This window comes from Labrus mixtus, chromosome 7, assembly GCF_963584025.1.
Source record: "Labrus mixtus chromosome 7, fLabMix1.1, whole genome shotgun sequence".
NCBI lineage: Eukaryota > Metazoa > Chordata > Actinopteri > Labriformes > Labridae > Labrus > Labrus mixtus.
The window spans coordinates 12330088-12356155 of NC_083618.1; the positions used below are offsets into that span (position 1 = coordinate 12330088).

Sequence of the window (26068 nt, forward strand, 5' to 3'; positions counted from 1 at the left end):
ACATGGATGGACACTTCTGATCATTAAGAATATTCTGAAGACATACACATAATTGCAAGACTAAATGTTTTAAGCACAACTGTTTGATTTGTCTGATCATTAACAGGCGTTCATACAGTCAGGATCCCTGTTGTTGTGTACTGGAAGCTTCAATGAAGACCACACAGGATGTTGTTAAACTGAACCATTTACTGCTCATATATTTATAATAACAACACAAACTTCTGCACCGATACCTCGACTTTATAAAATCAAGCTATAGCAACAACAATAACACTGAACAGGTTATATCCTGAACCTGATATACTCTATGCTGGACTAATTGACAAGAAATTATCTTTCCAACTGCGCTTAGAAATATAATGTATCCCAATATGTTGATTTCTGGGTAAAAAAATCAAAAAACAAATTTAAGGTGAAGCCTCCAAAACCTATGCCTTTGTGACCCGGCGCATCAGCTCACAAAGGCATCAGAGAGGTGTTGAGGCACAGCTCTTATCACCCTTTTCAAACTTTCTGCAACGGTTTAAAAGTTCCAGCCCCCTCCACCCATCCGATAAACCTAAGGGAAACATTGTGTGAGCATCCTGTTCATTGAAATCTGATTCATCCTCTGCAGTAGCAGCTCTGTTTGCCCTGATGATGAGTTTAGTTTTGGCTGTTGGAAAGATCTTATCCTGAATTAAACATGAGGTAGCAGATCTGTAGTGTCCCATCAGTGTACATTTCCTGCATGTTTGTAACCAGGAGTTGTTAGAAAAGTAGTGGTTAGTGTTTACCAATATGAAACACACTTTATCTCCCTAACGTGTTAGGGTCCCTAATGTGTCCAGCTATAGTTATTTTTCCACTGTAGTATATTTGTACTGTAGGTTTATCCCCAAATCCTCTTGACTGCATGGCTCAGCTCCTATCACACAGGTAGGCCTACATGGTTTGTGTATTTTGGAGCTTTTTAGCAAGTGGGGTATTTAATAATTCAACAGTTACCATTAGACAACAGCAAACCATATTTTTAAATAACCTAAAGTTTTTTTTCGATGTGTCAGCGAATGAATTCAACGATGTTTCATGGTCATTTTTACATTTAGCATCTGCAGAAATGTTTCATATCCTCTGAATGCTACAATAAGACGACCTGTTACAGTAAAAAGCCTACTCAATGCTGCAGTGCCCTCGAACAGCTCAACAACGCCGCCATTTACCCCTACAACACCTCGTGTGGGACGATGGTGCTCTTCTTTTTAACTGCTGCTCACAAGTATTCTCCTCCCATTGGGTCTGAAATATTAATGGATGAGTTTAATCGTGTAGTCAGGAAGGTGACCTTCGTGTTTGTCCACGGAGAGACAGAAATCACACTTTCAACCAATCCCTCGCTGATTCTTGAACAGCTTATTTTCATATAAGCGGCCATAAATCTGATGCTGTATCCGAAAAAAAAATTCTACTTCAGGATTCACTAAGGTATAAGTTATGAAAAAAAAATGAATAAAGGCAAAAACAAATAAAACACAAACCATAACAAAGTTAAGCAGACATAAGAGAAATTATAATTCTCATATTGAAATACATCGACATCTTTTTTGTTTTATACTTTGTTAGACTGGCAAATATTCCCCAGAGATTATCCCACTACCTCTCAGCCTTTTAGTCTGTCTCTCAGCAAATCATGAGTGACAGCAAACACAGCCCCGACCCTTTACCCTGCTCCCCTCCCTCTGTCTCTGGAAAGTGTCTGATGTGTGTGAATATGATGAGAGTCGACAGTAAGAGTGGGTGAGCACTGCTGGTCCCTCTTTCTCTGTCACCCAGGGGCTTTGTTTGTGTTTGTTGGCTGGGGTGGTCAGGTTGTGTTAGAGGACAGAGCTTTGTGACATGGTCCTGACAACACTAGGCACAGACAGTCTTATAGCCTTTTCACACATTCACAAAACTCGGGGTCAAACAGCTGTATTTTTTTACCCAGACTATTCCTGCCAGCCCTCTTACAAAATATCCGCAAGGTAAAGAAAAATTCACAGATAACATTCATATCCTGCAGCCACTGTGTGACTGATTCGATTTTAATGCTCGTAAATTAGCTGCTTCATACTTTTTCTGCCGGCTCGCATGCTCTTTCAACACTCTCTTATTTATACTTTTAACTTGGGCATGTTGTAACATTACAGGCTTCTGTAGCATCCTTTTAAACCACATGTTTGCCCTTTATGTCTCATTTCTTTTATTACCAATACAAACTAGAGGTTTCAAAGCATTGAGTTTAAATATTTCTATTATTTCCCATAATTTAGATTAGTCTATGTCAGGTTTCCCTTGAATATAATGTATGTAGAGTAGAGTATGGGTATAAATACATCTTGAGTATGCTTACTACATATAATTGATAATTTAATAGACTTTTAGCGCCACCTTTGAATTTTTTAAACAAGTATTCCTTTCAATACGCTTTCAATCTAAAAAGCCATGAAACTTCCATGAACCCTTCTACGATCAGAATGGAAAATGAACCAGCATTGAGCCATAACCAGGGGGGAAGCCTTCACACGTATCTGTACATCATGTCCTCATAGATGGAAACATAAATAAACCAGTAAACCCAGTGGACAGGACAAACTGTGATGTTAGTAGCAGGTCATCTCTGGGTCACGCATGTTTTCAGAGCAGAAACAGAGACAGCTGGAGGCGCTGTATTCCCTTTGTAACTAATGTTTTTCCTGTTCCCACAGGTGCTGGGGAGTCAGGGAAGAGCACAATTGTAAAGCAGATGAAGTAAGTAGAATAAGCCGTATTTAGTTTGATGGTTGTTGATGGCTTTCCACCTTGAAATAAATGTTGCCAATGTGAAACTTTTGCTTGGTGAGCATTTATTTAGCTATGACGAACCAAATCTGATCTAATCTTTTTTTTTTTTTCATTATACAAAAAAAGAATCACAATGTGGTCTCCTAAAAAATTTACAATGATTCTTGTTTAACAAAAACAATAACAGCAAAGTATTTTACCAACCTATGTGATGCCCTTTCCTCAATAGAATGACATTTTTCAGACGTACAAGATGTGATCATTTTTAGATCCTGATGTCAAGCCAATTAATAAGCCTTGTAAACAAGGAAATGCACCAACACACTTACAGCTGATGGTTCTGTGCATGTGGTTACATTTGTCTTACCTCAGATGTGAATTACTAAGTTTGGGCATATTCCATCACTTTAATTATTTCAGCATAATAGCTGACATACAGGGACAGTGTGTCGGCCTGTTTGTATTATCTTTTGCTGTTCAAAGCACAAGAGAAAATGGGAGTAAAAGAGGGTATTTGTGATGATTGTGCACCAATGAGAACACACACACACACACACACACACACACACACAAACACACACACACACACACACACTAAAAACAAATCAAAACAAACACACAAACAGGACCCTAAATGACTTAATTATTCACATTCCTCTGGACTAGCAGGGAATTTAATCTGTTTTTTACGAGGCTGAAGAAGGAACAGTCTGCCTCTTTTTGAAGGCAGGTTATTAACACCTACAGGCCAAAAAAAGTTGGAGACAAAAACACATTATATAATATTTCACATCCCTATATCCTTGGAAAATGCAGAATAATGTTACAGAAGTTGGTAAAATAAAGTTGTTTTATTAAACAGTTTCAAAACAAGGAAACCATTTCTTTGCTTATTGGAGACTGCTCACTATTGCTTTCATCAGCACGATGTTGCTTCAGTTTGTCGTAGTGAACGTGGGGTTTTCTGCCTCTGCAGCCTGATTAAGTCTGGAGGATTGCAAATTGATATCGGACTCAGACTAAATGTATTTGCTACAAGGGATGACGGTGACGGCTGGGCCCCTGTTTTGAGAAACCAGACGGAGTGCTGGCACTGAGGCTATACATTGTTGCAGTCAAGGCCATCTGCTCATAATCAGATATTATTCATATAATTTTTAGACATTTTTTAGTGTTTTACTTTGCCGTCAGTCACTTTGTTGTTGTTTTTTGTTGTTGTTGTTTTTTCACCACCTACACCTATCTCTGCCTGCCACCCATTGGGTCGTAAGTGAGAGTAAAATAAAAAATATAAAACCCTCTTTAATGCACTTTTTAATAAAATGTTAAATATTTTTGGCTTTCTCAGGATCATCCATGAAGATGGCTACTCAGAAGACGAGTGTAAGCAGTACCGGGCAGTGGTTTACAGTAACACCATCCAGTCTATTATGGCCATAGTTAAAGCCATGGCCAGCCTCAAGATAGACTACAGCAACACATCCAGATTGGTAAGACACACAAGCACACATACAGACTAACACATTATGCTTTTGTTATATCATGACTTTTCTATACAGTATCTCACAAAATGAGTACACTCCTCACATTTCTGTAAATATTTTATTAGATCTTTTCATGGGACAACACTGAAGAAATGACACTTTGATACAATGTAAAGTAGTGAGTGTACAGCTTGTATAACAGTGTAAATTTACTGTCCCCTCAAAATAATTCAACACACAGCCATTAATGTCTAAACCGCTGGCAACAAAAGTGAGTACACCCCTAAGTGAAATTGTCCAAATTGGGCCCAAAGTGTCAATATTTTGTGTGGCCACCATTATTTTCCAGCACTGCCTTAACCCTCTTGGGCATGGAGTTCACCAGAGCTTCACAGGTTGCCACTGGAATCAAAGTGTCATTTCTTCAATGTTGTCCCATGAAAAGATATAATACAATATTTACAGAAATGTGAGGGGTGTACTCACTTTTGTGAGATACTGTATATGTTCTAACATCGATATTTCTATCCTTATTCTTAACCCTTAATTGAATAAACACAGCCTGACCGCAGCCAATAAATATACATTTCAGTTTCTTGTCCAGTCATTGGCTTTACCAGAAACATTTTGATTTAAAAAAAGGACAAGCAGACATTATAATGTACAAACTGATGCAAATATGCAGAGAGGTGGCCATTGAAAATCCATGGTTTTAAAAAGTAGGAGCATATAACTGACAGACCAAAATACAAAAATAATTGTGTGATAACCCAGGTTACTGTCTTTGGATGGATCAGGATCCCTCTCAGGCTAAAACTAAGGTTGTCTGATGTTATCCCGATCAAGACTGTGTGATCTCCGAATTAAAATCACAAGAGGTCACCTTTGTTCCAGTGTACTTTTCACTTTGTTTGTGTCTCAATATAATTGGGGTGAATAAGTCTGAAAACATTTTTACTTCCACAGTTATTGCACATTTCTCACATCACATCTCCTCCTCTTCATTGTATAACACTTTTAATCTGTGCAAGTGTTCTCTTCAAATGTGGTTGTGATTTCTAACATTCACCTGTTCACAGCAGCCACTTTTTTTTTTCCCCAGAGAGAAACTTTTTGTTATTACTCAAACTAGAACAGAGTGTAATACTTCTCTGATCCATCTTTGTCACCTGCAGGGAAGAGAGTCATCATCCTAGAGACTTCACCTCCTCCATCTTTGATCTGCTCTCTCCTCAAAGTTGTAATAGAAAGAAAGAGGCTGAGGGTGCGGCTAATAGATGCTGCAGCAGCAGACGAGCCTCTGAGGCTGTTTAGGAGATTGGATTTATTCAAAAAGTGCTGGCAGGACACATTTGAAACGCACATCCGGTTTGCCTTGTGCAGTCTGCAGCTTCAGCAATGAAACAAATTAATTATTTTGTTTGTCATGGCTACTACCTGCAAGAGAAAGACATTAAAGGTGGCCCAGAATTTTCTGGTTTCAGATACTTTATACAGTATTCTGCATTTTTGTACACAGATAGATTACAGCAACATCATCTGATGGAGGGTTATGTCTGCCCATCCTTTCAAAACATTACGAAGGAAAAAGGAATGGAAACGTGTTTTTATTTCTTACAAAATAAGTTGCAATTGTTAGCATATTCAACAGACTATAGTTTAACTACAGTAGATTACTGCCTACAGTGGAAGTCTATAATAGTTTGTGGGGAGCCTTTCTATGCACCTTGGGTCAAATGTTCCCCAGCCCAATATCATATTTACATTTTACAATAGAGAAATCATTCTAGGAGTTTCATGTTCTCAGTAATGGTTTTACCCTTAGTCACATGTTCAGTGTGTGTTTCATGGGTCAATATGTTACAATGTACACTTCAGTTTAAAGTCTACTGAAACTTTATTCCTCAAATCGACAGTGGAGATACTTCTCTTGACTTTAAATCTTGATATCTAGACACTACATGAGCAAATCTTTGCTGTTCTCCTTTTTATTGTGCCCCATCTAGTCAATAACAGTTTATATAGAGTGAAAGGCACTGTTCAGAAATTTCCTACTAGATTCAAGTTATAGAGTATAGGCTAATATGAGCAGCTGTTCTTTGTTTTCCATACAGGGGTTTTAGTTTTCACCCTGAAAGCCTCCCCTTATATAAAAAAATAAACTGAAAACAATACATTTAAAAATACAAACTATCTGCTAAGCTGCAAACATTTTTAGAACAAAGGGACATTTTTCCTATTGAGAAAGTCATTAAGCATTAGCTGATAACGTTGATTTTTTTTAAAACAACTTCTGTTATCAAAAAGTGCAGCTCTTATAAACATATCATCATGGGCCTGCTTTAATGCATTCATTAAAAATGTCTTTACAGAAACTTATAGACAGCCAAACCCTGCAAACACACAGCAACACATCCAGTCACAGCTTTTAGCAGAGATCCTGCTGCACCCTGTGAAGCCCACAAACGAGCCGTCAGTAAGCTGTATCAAAGGCTGAACTCAGGCCTGTGGAGGAGTGATTATCAGTGATTTTGTATTAAAGTCGGGGTGTATGTACGTCAGCTGAAGCTGTAAGAGAAGGATTGAGGACTCTGGCTGTGGTCATTAGAGCACCATGCAGAAAACTTTTTATTCCTTTTGCCAGATCAGTTAAATGGCTGCATGTACGTGACAGAACTCTCACACACTCCCACACTAGCAATTAGTGTGTTAGCCTGTCCATACTTGCAGACTGTAGCACTGTAGAAATGATCTCACACCCACACACACACACACACATACATACATACATACATACACACACAGAGATCAGCATCAACCTGCATCAATGCACACAAAAATGTACATGGCACCAAAATGTGCACACTCATTATTCAAGCTCTTTGCTGTTTAATTTGCTTGAAGGAGCTGCAAGAGCTCCATCAATTATATCACATTTGCAGGCGTTGATTGCTGCATTAATCACATCCAATCTAACAGTCTAATTAAATAAACCATTTGATAAATTTGTAAAATCTCAACAATTGTAGTCACTGCAGCAAATCATCAGTAATATGAAAAAGGGTGTCGCATACAAACCATAAAACATATCTAAACAGTAAAAACTCAGAAAATGTGAAAGGAAATCTTCCCCAGAGTACAGGATAATGAGTGGTACATGTCAGAGCAAGATAAATAAACATTATTATTGCAGAGAAAACTCAATAAATATGCATTAGAGCATGACTTTGCACAAAGGAAGTGTAGTAATCATTTTTTTAATGACTTCATATTGATATCCAGAGTCCTTGCAAACACAATGACAACAGCTGGTCACTGTGACATAAACAAACGAGCTGAGAGGACCAGGGATTAATGATTAGTTTTGTACTCAATCATATGAATACAACAAGGAGGGTTTAGTGCCAACATAAAGACTGAGAAGATTATCATTGGGTTCACTGATATCATTCTTACATTATATTATTGTTGGATAAACATTCTCTTCCTTTTTCCTTGTCCAGAGAAACAGCAATCCATGACTACTTGTTTAGTAAGCATTGTGTAGCAAGTAGTACGTAATGAATTAAAATGTTCCCGTTGATCATGTGGGGTACCTTTTTTGAGCCTTTTTTTTTTCTTACAGTTCAAACTTTTCCTTTGTTACTAAATATTATTTTCATTGCTCAAGGTGTTTTTGACATTTCGATCTTTCACCAAGCTTAATTGTGTCATTTAAAGATACGTGTTTTGCATAATAATGTTTTGAAAAAATACTCACTTGTTTCCCTGAGACTTCTGATTATATTATTTTCAGCTTTTTAGCCTTTTAGTAACAAAACAAAAAAAAACATTTTAAAGAAGACATATCATCCCCCCTTTCCACCTTTTCAAACAGTCCCCTGTGGTCTAAATGAAACATCTGTGCTGTTCTTTGATCAAAATATAACATGAATCAAGCACCAGAGGAGGTTTTTGACCCTGTATAAACCAGCCCTCTCAGAACGCTCCGTTGTGGTGTGTGTGTCTCTTTAAATACAATGAGCCCCCCCTGGGTTTTCCTGGTAGACATCACTCCTTCGCTAGCGAGAATAAAACTTGCGGACCTGCGCAAAAGTTTTGCTCTAGGTCTGTGGTGGAGTCCATGGGTGGAGATACCAGAGGTGGGGAGGGGATTTTTTTTAACCAGAATCCCACTGTGACATCACAAGGAGAACATTTCAAACAGATCATTTTTCTCTGTGTTTTAAGACTTATGCAGACCACACATAACAGACTGGATGGGTTTATTTCACATTTTGTGGGTCAGTAGACACTCAGGTTACCCAAATATGTGTTCAAAAACACTGTAGAAGTGCATTTTTCATAATATGTCCCCTTTAACAATGCTTTCGAAATACCACCACCTTCATGTGCTTGAAGACATATCTTTTGTCAAAGATAACAATTTTCATGTATATTTGGTAGTGATTTTAATCCTGCTGCTCTGTGTCTCTATCGCCCCCTACAGGATGATGCTCAGCAGCTCTTCGCTCTGTCAGCAGCTGCTGAGGAGCAGGGCATCTTTCCTGATGATCTGTCCAGCGTGATCAGGAGACTCTGGGCTGACAGTGGCATACAGAGCTGCTACACACGGTCCCGAGAGTACCAACTCAATGACTCCGCAGCATAGTGAGTGCAAATTTGTGTGTGTATATTTTATACTTTGATCCCACTTTGAATATTCTTTTTATAAAGCGACCCTTTTTTCAACTCACTTTACTGTATTGCTTAGATCTATGATTGTCAGTATTCTTAGTACTTTTGTCAAATGTAGGCGGCAACATTTATTAACTATTTGTATATATTATTCCTAAAAGTTCTCTTCTACAGTATGCAATCCACCCCTGCATATCCTTGACTCTGAGTTTCATTACTGTAAATGTAAATGTGGCTTAGTTGGAAACCTCACAGTCACTGAAGTGTTTCTCTTTTACTACATATCAGGTTCTCACATAAAGTAGAAAATTGTTTTGCAAATGTAATTCTGCAATATTATTTTAATACAATTATGAACCAGCTCAAGAAAGACAGAGAGTAAGAAAGGTTTGGGTGATGGTGTTTGGTTTATAGTTGTTCTCGTCAGATAATGGACCAGCTCAAGAAAGACAGAGAGTAAGAAAGGTTTGGGTGATGGTGTTTGGTTTATAGTTGTTCTCGTCAGATAATGGACTGTTTAATAGTCCTTCCTTTATTAATGCCTTTCTCCGCCTGATGTGATGGATCTTATGGTGCTGTACTTTCAGCCTCTCTCATATTCGCCGCAGTGAGAAACCTGTCTCTGACCTCTTCAGGGAGTGATACAGACAGGAAGGATAGTCCAATAACTTCCATTTAGAGATTCTTTCTACCTCTCTGGGTTCTACCGTCAAACATTCTAACCTGATTAGCTGGGCAAAGAATGGTATGTCTTGAGGGAGAAGAAGGTGAGACTCAGAAAAATTGAGTTTACTTCAAGGAATTGTAGCAACCAAGTAAAGTTTCAGAACTGCTGGTCATGATAAAATCCCTCAAGTGACTCGTTTGTTTTTCGTTCATGTGGAACAAATGTATTCATATTTGTGGATTGATTTTTAAAGTCAAAAATGTTGCTTTGTCTGGATTGACAGTATCTGTGATCCCATTGGAAAATGGTTTGTAACATCTGCAGTGATGAGATAGAATGTTTTTGTTTTTAATCGTTCATTATGTTTTCAGTCCTTTCAATGGGTCTGCCGGGTTTTGTTGAGTCATTCATTTTTATTACTCTGTGGACGTGACATGCATGAATCAGGACACTGGTACAGACACAATTTTTGATATTATAAACTGCATATCTTTCTGTCTGTAGAGTCTTGGCCACTTAAGCGCCTAGCTGGCATTAGAAGATGATGTAATAATTTTTTTATGTGGGTCAGGTGGTGTTAAACATGCTGAAGATAGTTCTACAGTTCCCTGCTGACCAACAGTCTGTCAGAAAAGGCAAAAACAGAGGGAGAGTGGGAAAGGAGGATAATGAATTCAAGAAGTTGAAGAGGCAAATAATAGCAGCCAGTTTGAGAGATGGAGAGGAGAGGAGAGGAGAGGAGAGGAGAGGAGAGGAGAGGAGAGGAGAGTTGCAAAGACTGTGTGTTGTTTGTTTCATTAAAGGTCACATATTGTGCAAAATACACTTTTACCATGTTTTTCTAACACTAATATGTGTCCCTAGTCTGTCCACAAACCCAACAATTGTGAGAAAAGTCCATCCTCTCCAGCTTTAGCCTGCTCTATATTTCAGGAAATGTGCAATGTACAGTCCATTATTAGATTTTCCCTTTGTGACATCACCTTTCACCCAGGTGGGTGACACCCCCACAGCTAGGTGTTTGTTCTGCCCTCAGTGTCTGCCTCCTAACTTTAAACTGTAAACACCACCCACAGACATGTTTTGGAGTCCTCTGACACTTCTTTAAACTTGTTGAAAAGGGGGATAATATAAACATAAACCATAAACATTTGTGCATACTTTAACTGTAACACCCAATGTCTTATTTCCAAAGGGAAATCTTCATTACGGCTTGAGCTCACCTCAAACTGTGTTGATTGCTTTAGAATTCAGTTTTCAAGTAAATCACAAATGGAGCAAACCAGTAAAGATGATCCATGTTGCCATAGAAATCCTCCCACTAAAAAAAAAAAAATGTCTCTAATGGCAATTCCCTAGTGGTATCTCACACAGACATTTGAGGCAGCCATTTCCCATGAGGCTTTATTATGCGAATACAGGACATGTGTAGAATCAGTATTTGGTTTTCACCCTCGACCTCATCACATCCCCCACAAGCAAACACCAAGCAAAGCACAGCAGAAAATAGAGTGGCAATAAAAAAATGTACCCCAGCAAAAGTGCAAACAAAATGCAATAACAAAAGATCAACAAGAGTAAATGGAAATGAAGCTACAACAGGTATTGAAAGGCAGTTAATGTAATAAAGCAAAAAAATTAAGATGTGAAGGAAATAACAAAAGCTCAAAATGATAAGATTAGAAGAAGACGACATATAGGTTTATGTGTCTCATAACCTATAAGTTGCCAAAAGAAGATTATAGGCCGACATAATAACACAGTAGAAGATATTAATGGTTTTACACTGTTACAAGTTGTGCCTGTCCCTTTAAGAAAGAGTTCTGGTTCTGTGTTGTAGTGAGCTTCAAACTGTTACCAGAGGTTAATGTCTCCATTATTTATTTGTACAAATAAAAACTAATTGACAATATGAAAGCTGAAGGTCATAAAGAGTAAGCTAAAAAGAAACCTGAATCTTTTTTGCAACATGTTTCTGCTGCCTTCATATGCTCAAAAAAATAGTTATTTAGGATTTCATTGATGTGTTTTTACCAACCCCCATTTGAAGCTGCAGATATGGTTAACAAAAATGGGGCTTGAGCTGTGTAATGCACTTGGTCAAACTTAAATATTAGAAGACTTTAGCATTATGCCTTAACAGGCATTGAAATGTTATTACGTAAAGCTTAACAGTGTGTTAATGAGTGCAGCAGAACATGAGTCATTCCACAGAAAGTTCATGAAATTGCTGTAGTTCATTACAGTTCAAAACACTTTGGTGAAATGCAGACTGTTTTGTCTGATGTTAATGCAGTACAAGTGACCTATTTTTCATGTGCTGTGTGTACAGTCTGTTTATGTTCCTTCTCACTCTTGTAGTCTTCAAATAATGCTGAAATCCCACCCTCCCTCTCTTTCTCTTTCTCTTTCTCTGTAACCCTCTTCTAGTTACCTGAATGATCTGGAGAGGATAGCTAAGGCTGATTACATCCCCACCCAGCAAGATGTGCTGCGAACTCGTGTCAAGACCACAGGCATTGTGGAGACTCACTTCACTTTCAAGGAACTGCACTTCAAGTAAGGATCGGAGGCACTGAGCAGATATCTGTGGATCTCAGATATGTTTGAAACCATACACTTAAACATTTCACTACCATTAAAAAAAGGCACTCTTACAAGAAATGGACGTTTTCATTTAGCTATTCACACTTGACATTCAGGACTGTGAGGGGAGTGTTAATAAATAATACTTAACAAACTACGAGTTGTCACTAAGTCATACAAGCCACACATGACCAATGCTGCATAAAACTGTCCTTGGGATAAAAAAAAAACCCCAACAAAACAAAACATTAACATATCTGTCCAATCTTCTTTCTCTGACTTGAACTGTGAAGCTTGACATGCTCAATTATCATGATAGCATTGAGAGCTGAGTAAATGAATCTGCCCACCACACTCTCACTCAAAAGCTGAGCTTTAATGTACATGTTTTTGAGTAACAACATTAACGTTAACATTTGAGTACGTCCTCCTTGGTTTAGAACTGGAAGTCTTATATAAAAATATGATCTGAGCCAGATTACTCATGTGTGGGATAGTAACGGATGTATAGAAATGTTTCTGAACAGTATAGAGACACAGTAAGAGCTTCAACCCCTGATAATTGGAGCTAAACTGAAGCAGATCCAATTCCTGTACAGATGAATTTGAAATGTGCAAAGAGAAGATACTGTATATGTGTGAGTAATTATAGGAAAATACAGTCTCATCATTTTACTCATATTTTTTACAGATCTCAGTTTTTTGTATCATTCTTTTTTGTCTTTAATTTTATATGAAATATCCAGATGTGGATTTTTTTTTTGTTAAAGCAGCCACATGACTATGATGTGACCTGTTTTGAGATAAACTCTCTGATATTTAACTTTTGTAACAGCCTCAATATTTGCTCTGAATAATACATGGAGGCAATCAATAAGAGGAAAGTCATGTTTTTGGGATCCTGCACAGTTTGCCATAATAATACGGCAAGTAAAATGCTTAATGATAAATATAATCTTTTAACTATGGTTAGTTTTGATTGTTTCAAATGGAACCTCTTGGGCATCACCCTATGTATCATGAAAGTGTCGTCTGTCCCGTATGTGGTGGACATTAAACACTCCAGCTGTCTGCAGGCTTTTGCTCCCCTCACATCGCCATCTGCTTTGATCATAGTGCTCAGCCTTCCATTAGCTTGCGCTTTGCTCTCAATACAGAGGCTCACATTGACCCTGCTGTCTTTTATCAGATTCCTGATGGACTCCTCTCCACCTTCACAGTACTCTTTTCTCAAAGGAGCCTCATGAAAACTTAATGCACATCGAAGGATGGAATATCATCTCAACTTTCTCCTACCTTCCTCTCTTAAAGCCTCTGTGTTTTTTTTCTTCTGAAATGTTCTCCTTAGTGCTTTCCCTCTCAGCTTCACCTTACCGTCTTTCACTGTGACCTTCCTCCAGCACTTGTGCACCCGAATACACAACGTCTTTTTCCCCTTTGCAGGATGTTTGATGTCGGAGGCCAGCGCTCGGAGAGGAAGAAGTGGATCCACTGCTTTGAAGGAGTGACGGCCATTATTTTCTGTGTTGCACTGAGTGCGTATGACCTGGTGCTGGCTGAGGACGAAGAGATGGTGAGGACAGATCCCCCTTCTCACAACTATTCTTCATCGTCATGGACAATGTTTTTATACCCACTTCATAAATCTGCTCTCTTGTTTATTTATAGTATGAGAGAGTTTTTATTGTAAGGCATTTAACATTGCCCCCCCTCCCTTAATATAACTCAATAATAATGGGACCCAGCTGATGAAATTAACAGTTTAAAGATCAATTTACAGTTGAAACAGTGGAGTGCAATTATCTAATGAAAGCTAATTTCTCAAGTTACCTGAACCATTTGACCCTAATTTCTTGAACAGTTTATGAATTCAAAATAAGTGCTCAGGAGAGACTTAGCCAAAAGACACTTGAGGACCCTACACTTCCTCACATTTCAAATGTTAAACAACATCTCCCCCTGGTGGCGGCTCATTTGACTTGTTGTGTGATGAGCTGAGGCCGTAAACCATGACTGATTTTTTTTTTTGCCTCTCTTTAGAACCGAATGCACGAGAGCATGAAGCTGTTTGACTCCATCTGCAACAACAAGTGGTTCACTGAGACCTCCATCATCCTCTTCCTCAACAAGAAGGATCTGTTTGAGGAGAAGATCACCCGCAGCCCCCTCGCCATATGCTTCCCAGAATATACAGGTACTTAGTGGGACTCTCAGGGGCTGCACTGCACCCGAGAGCAGAGCTTTAATATTTGAACATCCACAGTGAAACCACAGGCTGTGGCTGTAACAATACTAACAAATCACAGCATGAAACAATCCATAATCTGTCATATTATTCAAAAAATCTATTATTGTTTTTTTTCTCAAAACGTTTGCTCTCTAGGAGCAAACAAGTTCGATGAAGCCGCAGGTTACATTCAGACCAAGTTTGAGGACCTGAACAAGAAGAAGGACACAAAGGAGATATACACACACTTCACCTGTGCCACTGACACCAAGAACGTGCAGTTTGTGTTTGACGCTGTTACCGATGTCATCATCAAGAACAACCTGAAAGACTGTGGTCTTTTCTAAAGGTAAGATGGATTACAAGGGGGGAAAGAACAAGGAGGAAACATTATTTCTGTCCTTTATTTATTTAGACAGCCGAGGAGGAGAGGATTAGTTATCATATCATTCAAGTTTAATTCCTTTTGAGCAAAAATGCCCAACAATATATCGGACTAATTCTTCTTCAATGATAATACGTGTTAATCTCATTCTCTTCTATAATAGCAATAATAATTTAAACATATTTGTGTTATAAACTGTAGGGCACATAGAAAATTGGCAATTTGATTTTGCCAGCATGAGCACTCTGAAATTCTAGTTGACTATTTTTTATTATATACTGAAACCTTATACACTACACTTTTTAAAATAATAGCATTGCCAAATTGATGAAAAATGCATGTCATGTTTAGCTGTTGCTGTCAATGAAATGTATTCTAAAAGGGAGCAATGGTAACACATGGTTTCTCTAAAATGCTCCTATTTATTGTGTTTTTTCTTGTATTGTTTTTCTTTTTATTCATAATGCACCACTTCTATATTTTTGTTTGACCTGTACGGCGCTTTGGTCAACTGAGGTTGTTCCAAATATGCTATGAGGATAAACTTTGAATTGCAAGACATTGACTGTTTCGTACTTTTGTATGACGTTTTTTAAAAGTCTCTTCTTTCCCTTCTTTGTCTTGATGCAGGATGATGCCTGACGCACACAGACTGCATGAGGGACTGCAACAGCCATGTGATGATTACTGCTTTTCATAATGAAAACCATAACAGACTTGACTTCTGGAGGGGGAAACCATAAAAAAAAAAAAAAAAAAAATTCAATAATCACTGATAGCAACCTTCACATTCTTTGCCTATTGTGTTGATGTTCATTTTCAGTTCTATATTTCTTTCTGCAATGTACAGGGCTTCTCATACTATTTATACTGAGCAACTTTAGAGATAGATATTTGACCTGAGGCCCATTCAGCAACAACCTCTCAACAATCAGAAGCACTCAACTGAGAAAATAAGTAATATATGTTATATTATCCAATTGGTTTGGGTGGAAAATAATAAGTGGAAGATTTTAAACTATCTGTACAACATGCGGCAATCTTGTAATGCAGCATGGCAAATCAAAATCAATATGTGTCATCCTTAAAAGGGACCAGTTGGAGAACAACCTGTTGAAATCTTTTTCATCCAACTTTTTGTACAAGTTTTAATTTGAGTTCTTTTTGCTTCCATTTCAACGTTTGAAGTTTATAAAGAGAATGCAGAATGGAATCAACACCTTTTTAAAAAATAAAATCACATTCACATTAAGTTGGCATTGTATGAACCTTTCCACTGCACAGAGCTTATTTTGAAGAAGAAGACAACCCCGCATGGAGAACAAAACTGGATGAAGGGAAAATGTTTTGTTTTGTACAATGTTTACACAGACTCGATATCCACACTTGTACTATAGTCATTGTTTTGCATGACTGCCAATAGACTAGCTCTCACCCCCACAGACTGAACAACATTCATTCACTTTAATGAAACAAACAGTTGTTATGATATCTACAAGTTTTTAAGTGGTTTTGTCTGTTCCTTACATTGTTCTGTACTGTTTCTTTTATTCAGTCTCTTTTTTGTTTTACATGTTTGTGCCTTGATATCTGTTTACACTCGTTCATTAGACTCATATTATCTCCATCGTGTGAATTAGGGCTATTTCTACTCCACCTCCGTTCACATTACCCATGGTTTCAGACTCACCAAACACAGAGACAACTGGATGAGACTTGTTTAATAATGGAATAAGATCAAAGTCATTCACTTGTTTAATGTAAATAAAAGTTTTCTCACCTTATATGTTTGATTCTACAGTATGATGAGTCAAAAGAAAAGGCACCATGTCACTATTCTGCACGTTCAGAAAAAGATCAACAAAAAATGAACAGAAGAAGAAAATGTGGAGACAATTTTAGAAAGCAAACAGAACCCATTCACTAATCAACACTGTGAGATATTCTTGACATATTTTTTAAAGCTTGAAAAAGGGCCTTAAGGTCTGTCAGTCCAGTCTGTGGTGGACTTGCTTACTCAGATATAGGAGGATATTCGTTAAATGTATTTATTTAATTGGGACAATGCCATTTAAAATAGTTTCAATACAGAGCATGAAACTGATGTGCTGCATAAAGAGTATATAACTATTGCTAATTTCCAACTCTTGTCCCTAGACTGATGATGCCCTGATGTTACTAAAAAAGCTTGATGTGCAAACGGATTTGTCTGAAGTTCTGCATCTATTCTGGTGGTGGTGGTCATTGGTGAAAAGTAGCATTGCATGTAATGGTGAAGCATATGACTGACGCACATGAGCCAACTTCCTCATCATGCCTCTTCATACTTCTACTCCACTACACGTCAGAGGGAGGTATTGTTCTAATTATTCCAGTATGCTTTGACATATATTTACACGTTACATGTTTCAGATTGTACAGTACAGAATTATACAACTCAGACATTTCTAAATGAAGAGGAAACTAGTGGTTTCAGGCCTTAACCATTTTACAAAAATGCGTACTTGTGTTGAGTTGCTACAGAAGTCTATCACTGAGGTCAGAGTCTTTTTGATTGGCCAAGTGCATGCATGAAAGGAATTTTACTTTTTCTATGTAGCCTACTTTGACATAAAAGCTAAAGTAAGAGCTAACATTTAGCTCTAAAAAGAATAGAGAGAGATAAAGTACCAGAGTCTGTGAGGCTGTGCTTTGATTAGTTATCTTTTTGGGTTCCTTCTAGAGCTGCTTTTGGCTTAAACATGAAAAAAACCAATATTGGCATAAAAAGATTAGAGAAACTTCCAAAAACATTTAAATAAGTTTGTTTAGCAGACCTTTGACTTTGCACAACACTTTTGGGCCAATAACAAAAGGAACCCTAAAACACCTTTCTGTAGTCCTGCAATGAGAATTTTGGAAGTTATAGTCAGTTAATTTAGTCCAATAGAATACATTTTGATGATAAAACTTAGGCTACAAACTTTGTCTTTATTTGGTTTACAAAAGGAGGACTTGAAGACCTGCCTCTGAGCTTTTATTTGAGTATACTTAACAGTGATGTCTTGTTTTGTAGCAGTAAAGTGGCTGACCACGCCTCCCATCACTGTACCTGTATGAATTACAATACAAAGTGTTGTCACCATCCTCAGAGGAGAGAGGTGTGGAGCTGCAGTCATGAATGGTTAGCTCATCTGCAAATCAAATGAGAACTTCACTTGAGCTACGTTTGCATTTCTATACGACCATTAAGAGAAGAACGATGAATGGACCCAAAGCAGAGGTTTATATTCACAGACAATGGAGAATGAATGTTTAATAGGAGACGGTGTTTACAATGATCCACAAGGTGGCGACATGAAGATTTAACTAAATCAGCACATGTAAGGAGGGCTTTTTACCACAGACTGTAAATATTAAGCTATTTACTCAGCAGTTGCTAAAGAAACTTCTGAAGTCGGCTGTAGTCGGCTTTGTGAATTATTATTAAGTTGTCATGTTGGGAAAAAAGATAGATAGCCTCCAATAATACGTTATTTAAGATAGGCTATAAAATATTATCTGTAGCCTATTATTTTTTTAAGTAAAGTCAATTCAAGTCATTTTATGTGTGGCAAAGCATCGCTGTTCCGGGCTTTGAATTATCTTAAGTTTATCTTTTGATCCTCGATTTGGGTAACTAAGAACTCCCTCAAAATGTCTTTGAATGGCAAAAACGGGAGACAACTACAGAAAGTATAAAGCCTTTCAAAATAACACATCACCAGCAATTCTATTTCTGTGATAGATTTATTGTTAAACTGATTTGATGACTTGTATTTAATTGAAGATGTAGAGCCTCGATAGTGTACAGTTACATTAGGACACGCTGTAATTACAGAGGGAGGGCGGTATCTGGTGTCGGGCGACTTGCTACTGGCTGAGCTTGTGAGGTCGTGCGCTGATTGGCTGCAGCTAAAACCTCAGCGTCGTCAAAGTCCGCGGACAGACCCTCACCAGGATCAGAGGGGAAAATATTGAGACTGTGATATCATCTTTGAATCTGTGGAAGTTTGCCTTTGCATGGATTTATTTAGAACCGATTGCGAGGTGAGTGTCTTAACTCTAAAAAAAACAAAACAAAAACAGTTGTTTTAAATTTGTATTTGTTGGGAAAAACGTCAAATGACTTATCCAATGCATCGTTTTTTTTCTTGCAGTAAAAACTACCAGGATCCTGAAGTTCTCTGCAGATATTTACTGAACAGCTATGGTAAGTTTTTCCTACGAGCTAATATATTTTGACAGTTTTTAAAATGCATGGGTAGTGCCTTAATTGTGCAAAATATCGATAGCCAAATAGTAAGCAAGTTTCCCCCTCTTTAGGCACAGATTCTTAACGTTTTCCCTTCAATGACTGCTCTTTTGTGCGTTTTTAGAAAAGCTACAGTCTTTTAATCTCCCTAGGGTCAGAGTTAATTCAAACCAAACTGTCCCTGCCAAAATGCATAGGGTTGGATGAATCCTCTCTTCTCCTTGTGTGGAGGCAGCCAAGGAGAACAGAGCATTTTAGGTGGTGCAGACTGACCACAGAGTCCCACTGAGGATGTCTCTGTGTGTCAGATAAGACCCTCCCCTGGAGGCCAAATGGTCCAGCACCCACAGCTGTGATAACATCATGGCATTGTGTTGTCCTCTTTTGCTCCAAGCCAAACAGTGACAGTACAGGGGGGGGGGGGGGGGGGGGGGGGGGGGGGGGGGGGGGGCTCAGAAAACGTCATTTTATAAGAATTTGATTGAAAAACAAAAAGTATGATGGCAAAAAAATATAGGCTACTACTTTTACGTTTTCAGAGGTCCCTTATAACCACAGGATAGCTTGTTGTTGTTTTTTAACATTGTCTTTATCTGTAAAAGCTATGGTGGATAAACTGGACCGCATTGATTACAGTTAATCTGTGTGTGAGAAGATTTTATGATTTATAATGAATACCTCTTTAATTCTAAATTGTTGCTGTCGTTTCCTACAGTCCACATCCTGTAAGTTAGGGGACTTTGAGAGGAAAAGCGTCCCTTCACTCCTCCGTGATTCAGCCATACTTTGTTCAAAACTTCCCCCCCAGCTAGGGGAGGCAGCAGGCAGGGTTTTCCCAGAATAAAATGTGCATCCTGTTCTCAAAGCCGCCACTTTGTATATTTGCTGGGATCACACTGCATTTGATGGTCTGCATAAAGCTGCTCTGAGGTTTTTCAGGAATGCCTCACTTGTTATGTTGGTCAGAGAGCAAAGTGATCTCAGCTGGTAAAAATCTTTTTTGGCCCGGTTCTGGGAATAGCTCTGGGCGCTGTTAGACCGCAAACAGAACTTCTCGGTAGATTGCTGTAAAAGTCCACTGTGCCTTTTGGGGTGAGGAGTTTTGTTATATAACAGATTCTGTGTACATCTAACTCTTTGTTATTCTCATTGTGTAGCTGTGTTTAGGAGACTCTGCAGACTGCCTCCGGGACCATATGCAGTGCATGATGAGATCGCTGCAGGACCTGAAACAGATCAACAGGCCCAGGCCACTGAGTGAACCATGTGTCCAGTCCTTCGCCGTCACACGGCTCTGCAAACAGAGGGCACAGCAGGAGCGACTCATCCGTCTACGGGTGTCTGACGCCAGTGAAGCCAGCACATATGACTCTGCCTGCTGCCTGGCCAGCCCTCTGGAGGAAGAGGAGGAAGAAGAAGAAGAGGAGCAGCAGCATGAGCGGTTGACTCAAGGCTCCCCGAGCAGTGAGAAAAGTCTGGACGTGGACTCGGGCTACTCTGAGGCTTCCTGGCATGACGAAGGTGTGGTGCTGAGGAGGACCAGAAATGTGCGGGTCTCTTCTTCTGCGTGTCTCCGCACAAACACAGGACACACGGGTAGAATCAGACCCAAATCAACCTCGGACGCTTGCTTGGAGCGGTGGACCTCATTTGAGGCCAGTGAGCAGGAGGACTGGACCACATCCCTGCTGAGCCGCAGCAGGAACAGACAGCCACTGGTTCTTGGAGACAACAGCTTTGCAGACCTCATAAAGAACTGGATGGACTTACCAGAGTGTCCTGAACCAGCAGAACTAAAGCCCAGCGCGGGCAGGCGTCTGGCTAAAGACATTTTGGTGAACATGAGGCGCAGGCTGGCAGGGATGTCTAAAGGTGTGGAGGTCAGGATGAGGCAGGCAGACCACACGAGGGCCAGCAGAACTGCAGAGGCCTCTAAACGGATGTCCTGCCCTGTGGGACTCCAGGCTCGCAAACCTTTCTTCCACCAGTCTCACACAGGCCTGCACCAACTAGACACTGACTTCTACCAGTTCACTGCTCTGATGAAAACAGGCAGCAGACAGCCTATCATATGCAACGACATCATTGGATACATTTAAATGAGGCTGTAATAACAGACTGAGCTCAAAACACTTATTGTATTAAGATGGTTCTATTTTTATACTTGGAATTTGTTCAGAATGTTGATGCATGTGGAATAAATGTTCTTTTGAATGTAATGGAAAAATCCAAGTGTTTTATTCATTTTTGAGTGTTTTACACATTTAAGCTTCTCAACCCTCTACAGACATGTGATGTTAGGGGGAAAGTTGTCTTGTTCTACATGTAAGAAATAGGAATTTGTGTCAACTTTGAGCTTCATCATCGATGATCCTTTTTTGATCGTTGCACTTAACATCTCAGCCCAAGTTTAAAAGATAAAGTCGAGGGCTCTAAAGCTTTGCAAATTAGGTAAATGTAACCACACCTTTGTGTGCAATGTGATAGCAAAGCAGCTATTTCAATGACTGTAATGAGAACAAAACCTATTTGTGGCGAAAAATGAAACAATACTGATCCTCATAAGCGCATATTTATTGCATTCTTTTCAAATATACAGTAATTAAATCACAAACAGCATCCTGTCACAATCACAGACCATTACAGACCATTACACAGTGATAAATGTCATTAAAAGGTTGTAGCGGTGATAATTAATAAGAAAAACATGATTAAAAAAACACCATGTTATTTTGAGGGTGTTATATCTGCTGGGAGGGAGTGTGTGTGTGCTAAGAGAGCAGGTCAAAGCTTAAAGCCTACTGTGTCAACCGCCTGTTCTGACTTCACTGCAGTACTTCCAACATCTTGTTCGGTCTGACCTGAATTAAATCCTGAAAAGAAGACCAACACTGCCCCACCAGCTCCAGATCATCTATTCCACAGGCCTTGGGGGGGGGGGGGGGGAATCTTCATTACCTCTAAGCCGACTTCTTTAAGGGCGATCTATACATCTAATTTAAACCAAAAGTGAGAAAACAGAATGTCATGGGATTTTTTCTACTATAGGGTAAACTGAAATTTTAAAAACGATCATCTTTTGCTTTTTAACAAAACAGAAACAGGAAATCAATATCAATCGTGATTTCCATAGTATTTCTGTGGGACACGGCTGAGGTATTTCAGAGCTGATTATAGACACAAACAAGTGGAACTTGCTAAAGCAACAAAAGCTGGTGCTCTTTAACAGATAGCATGTCAGAGGAATGTTAGACTTTTGTGAACAAAGGTTCAATGCGATGCCTTTCTCTTTTAACTTTATGTTGTTCGCATCACAGAAGCAGGTATCTGATCATCAGGCAGTAGTCAGAGTCGTCCTCTTCATCAAATGAGGGAACCAACTCCAGCATCTTCTTGTGAGGAGGGATTTCTGTCTTGGTGACGTTCCTCACTACGTCAGACACACTGCAAACATAAGTGAATGTAAAGTAACAATGCATCACATTACACAGCAATACAGTTACAAAAAACAAAACAAACTATCATTGATAAATGTTTTTTAAAGGGAGTTCATGCAAACAAGAAGTACAAATATGAACAATATAGTTGTTTTTCTCCTGCAAAGAGACAAACAAGTGTCTTATTCTATTTATAAACTAATCCTATATAAAGACCAACACATAATTAAGGTTCATCCAACCGATTGTTGCTCGTGCATCCCACACTTGATATAGCTCATTCCTGTGTAAACAAACAGCATCTTGCTGCTGGAAATAGAAACTACAGCTGAATTGTGTATTAATGAGTGTCTGAAAATAGCCTCAAACAAATCCTATATTTATTCCTGTTTAAGTGAGGTTTGCTATAAACAACCCATTTGCTATAAATGACTGAGCAGCTAAAGAAAAGTATTTAACAAATTTTAATAAACCCAACTTTATATCTGTGACCTTTTTTTTTTTTTTTTTTAACAGATTTGTCCCTTCAGTGGCAGCAGATGGTTTGGGGCAGTAATGATGGTAGAATAGTCGTGAGAAACAAACAAAAAGATGGCTTTGGATTTTTATGAGAAATGTGGACAACATAATTAAATGCTGAATGATTTTCAGTTATTCACGTTTGCAAGCTTCCTACATTACTGGCTGAAAACAGGAAGCTTGGGGCAGGGCGACTGCACGGAAGTAACTGCTGGTGAGGGCATTTATCATGTTCAGCCTGCTGTCCACATGCCCCTCTCCCCCCTGTGGCTTTATCTAACCACAACACCACCACCCCCCCCCCCCCCCAAACCAAGAGACTTCAGCGTCCAAAAACAGAGAGGGAGCTGCACACAGTTTTATTTCAATTTCAACATGAAGACCTCACAGAAAAAATTAAGCAGTGATAAGAATCATATGCTCAAATTTTTAATTTCCAAGTATAGTACTGACTGTACACTCCCAAGGTTTAACCTGATTCATCACGGTTTCTCCCTCCTCCTGAAATCAAAACACCCCTGCGGCTGCATATTCTGTTGTGACTCCTAATAAACTGCACATTACATATCTGATTTGTTTCAAATCCCCTGGGGCTCCGAAACTCGGCTATGAAGTGTGGTGCACTCCTGAACAGGCCCGGACAGCTTGGCCTTCTCACGTGCAGAGAAAAAAAGTTCACCCTGATTTAACTGTTTGACTCCTCGACAAACATAAGGACAACAGAGGAGGAGCAGTGTCCATCGTCAGCGTGCAGTGATGCATGTGAGTGTGTCAACAGGCTCTCAAACACCTCATCCTGCCATTAGCTTTAAACAAACACAGGGAGGCTGCGCATTGTGATTCTTTAAGTGTGCAGAGTTGCATGAAAAGTGTACGCAGATGTAACTGCATCTTTATGTTTAGTGGACATACCTCAGCATGAGCTTCTCTTCTTGTCCACTGTAAAGGATGGCTGTTCCATAGTAGAGACTGCGAACTGTTAAGCTACTGTTTTCCTGCAAAAGCACAAGCAATCAAAATGTAATTTACAGTGCAATATAACCCGATAACAGCACATAAACTACATATATACTACATATACATGCATTGTATGAAGGGGATTTCAAACTAAAAGTGCAGTGATGACATGTGGCCTCAAACACGTTCAGCAGTTCAGGAAGCTCTTCAGTCTCCACAAACAAACCAGGGGGAAGCCGGCTAGTCAAAGGTTAAACAAAACCCGCTGCAAAATAAGATGACCTGCCAATTTATTTTCCCTGTTTTCTTCTTCAGAACAAACGTCAGCAGAAAGAAGAAGCAAAATGCCAGATCAGGGCAGGAAGATATGTGCAAAGCAAACAGGCTAGGTGATCAGAAGTTTCTGTTACAATGTGACCTATATCAAATAATAAAGACCATGACCTGAATAAATAAGAGCAATGGGACAATGTTATTCTAAACATCAGACATGTTTCTATGAAACAAGTGGTTTTCATTGTGTGTCTTCTGTGTATGTCTTTAAAAGATGCAAAAACATTACAATGATACACAGTAAGTTAACTATGGGCTTGTAGAAGTCACATTGATGATGTGGAGAATCTGAGTTTCGCTTAATACGCTAATCTTCTGTTGCTGTTCTAAGAATGCATCAATGCACCGCGTCAATTCAGGAAGTTACCAAAGTCCTGGCTCATTTTCTGAAATAAGTCTAGTAAATAGAAGTGCAGAAATTTCAGGAGTTAAAGACAAGACAATAGTTTCAAAATCATAACATCTATCAGGCAAATAAACTAATGATTGATTGTAACAGTCTTGACATGTCAGTCTATTTTTTTTTTTTTTTAATATTTCAATTTAGCCCTCAAAGAAAAGGCCTTCATAATCATTACGTCTAGCTTTTTGTTTTTTAGTTGCTGTGGTATCAAAGTTTAAAACATCTGTTACTGTGATTGTGACAGGCCTCAAGCTTATTCTCTTTTTGCTGAGAGTTGGAATAGAAGACTGATGCACTCTGAGATCTAGCTGCCAAATATGAGGCAACCACAAGCAGCTGGCTAACTTAACTTAGCACAAAGACTTGAAATGGGGAGGGGGGGGGGGGGGGGGGGGGTGTGTGTCTTTCTGTTGGTTGTTTTTTAAGGTATACCAGTTAAACAAAGGTATGATTTCGGGATATGAGTCAGTCTTTGTTTTTCATGAACAAAAACACTATTTCAGCTTTTTTTCTCAGCTTAAAGGAAAACAATTTAAGTAGCCACTTGGCTGAATTCTTGGTTTGGTTTGTTTTATTGCAGTGAAAACACAAGCCGTTTTCACATATGCACTCTCCGGAGATTCTCCCGAAGTAGCAATTCACATATGCTCCTCACAGCGGGGGGACTTTCCCTGTCAGAGGGGAGGGGCCGTGATGTAAATAAACAACGCGGAAGTAGCGGCCGAAGCAACAGAGTCCGCTACACGACGTTATAATGAGAATATTTGCCTTTATATCAATGCTATGTGTAATCCAATGGAATGACAACATCCACAAAAGAGTGGAGAACAACATACTGAGGAACAGAAAACATAATGCAGCCGTTTAATTACGTGCACGGCGATCGTAGTGGTCGCGTGCAGACACTTTAGCCGGTCACTATATAAACGTCATTCTCTTTCCATTGGCTGAAATTGAAATCTCCGGAGTATATTCGGCCATGTTCAGACATCAGCTCCTCCGGATTATCTGAGGAAAAAATACTAGGGGTCTGGCAGGATAAACTCCGGGTAATATCGGAGTAAAAAATGTGGCTGTTGCGTTCACACATACAGCTCCTCCTGGAAATCTCCGGAGTTTTTCAGGAGATTTCCGTATATGTGAAAAGGGTTATACTAACCAGTGGCATAAATGAGTATGAATTGTGGAAAGGGCTTCAGCAGACTTTGGGAGAGGGTCAACAAACACAGCGTGACCTTCCTCCAGGATTTTACAATAGATTCCTAAATTTGTGAATGGAAGGTGTAAAGTGGCCAATCATTCAAACAATGGCCAT

General features: G+C 39.0%; 3 protein-coding genes across 3 annotated transcripts in view; 2 read left to right on the forward strand and 1 right to left on the reverse strand.

The window, feature by feature from the left end:
• Window positions 1-16615, forward strand: part of LOC132978017 (guanine nucleotide-binding protein G(i) subunit alpha-2) — a 38261-nt gene extending 21646 nt beyond the window's left edge. Inside the window, exons 2-9 of the mRNA XM_061043001.1 lie at window positions 2730-2772; window positions 4154-4295; window positions 8779-8939; window positions 12064-12192; window positions 13663-13792; window positions 14260-14413; window positions 14603-14795; window positions 15462-16615. Of these exons, the coding sequence (XP_060898984.1) occupies window positions 2730-2772; window positions 4154-4295; window positions 8779-8939; window positions 12064-12192; window positions 13663-13792; window positions 14260-14413; window positions 14603-14793 (950 nt within the window). The 3' untranslated portion in view covers window positions 14794-14795; window positions 15462-16615. The remainder of the gene's footprint in view (window positions 1-2729; window positions 2773-4153; window positions 4296-8778; window positions 8940-12063; window positions 12193-13662; window positions 13793-14259; window positions 14414-14602; window positions 14796-15461) is intronic.
• A 2156-nt stretch (window positions 16616-18771) lies between these two features.
• inka1b (inka box actin regulator 1b) lies at window positions 18772-21323 on the forward strand. Its single transcript, XM_061043003.1, has 3 exons — window positions 18772-18899; window positions 19010-19062; window positions 20262-21323. The coding sequence occupies exons 2-3, from the start codon at window positions 19060-19062 to the stop codon at window positions 21201-21203; spliced, it is 945 nt and encodes a 314-aa protein (XP_060898986.1). The 5' UTR covers window positions 18772-18899; window positions 19010-19059; the 3' UTR covers window positions 21204-21323.
• Window positions 21324-21657: 334 nt separating this feature from the next.
• The window catches only part of uba7 (ubiquitin-like modifier activating enzyme 7), a 35056-nt gene continuing 30645 nt past the window's right edge, over window positions 21658-26068 (reverse strand). The window contains exons 23-24 of the mRNA XM_061043002.1: window positions 23973-24055; window positions 21658-22548 (exon numbers count right to left, since the gene is read on the reverse strand). Coding sequence (XP_060898985.1) covers window positions 22416-22548; window positions 23973-24055 — 216 coding nt within the window. The 3' untranslated portion in view covers window positions 21658-22415. The remainder of the gene's footprint in view (window positions 22549-23972; window positions 24056-26068) is intronic.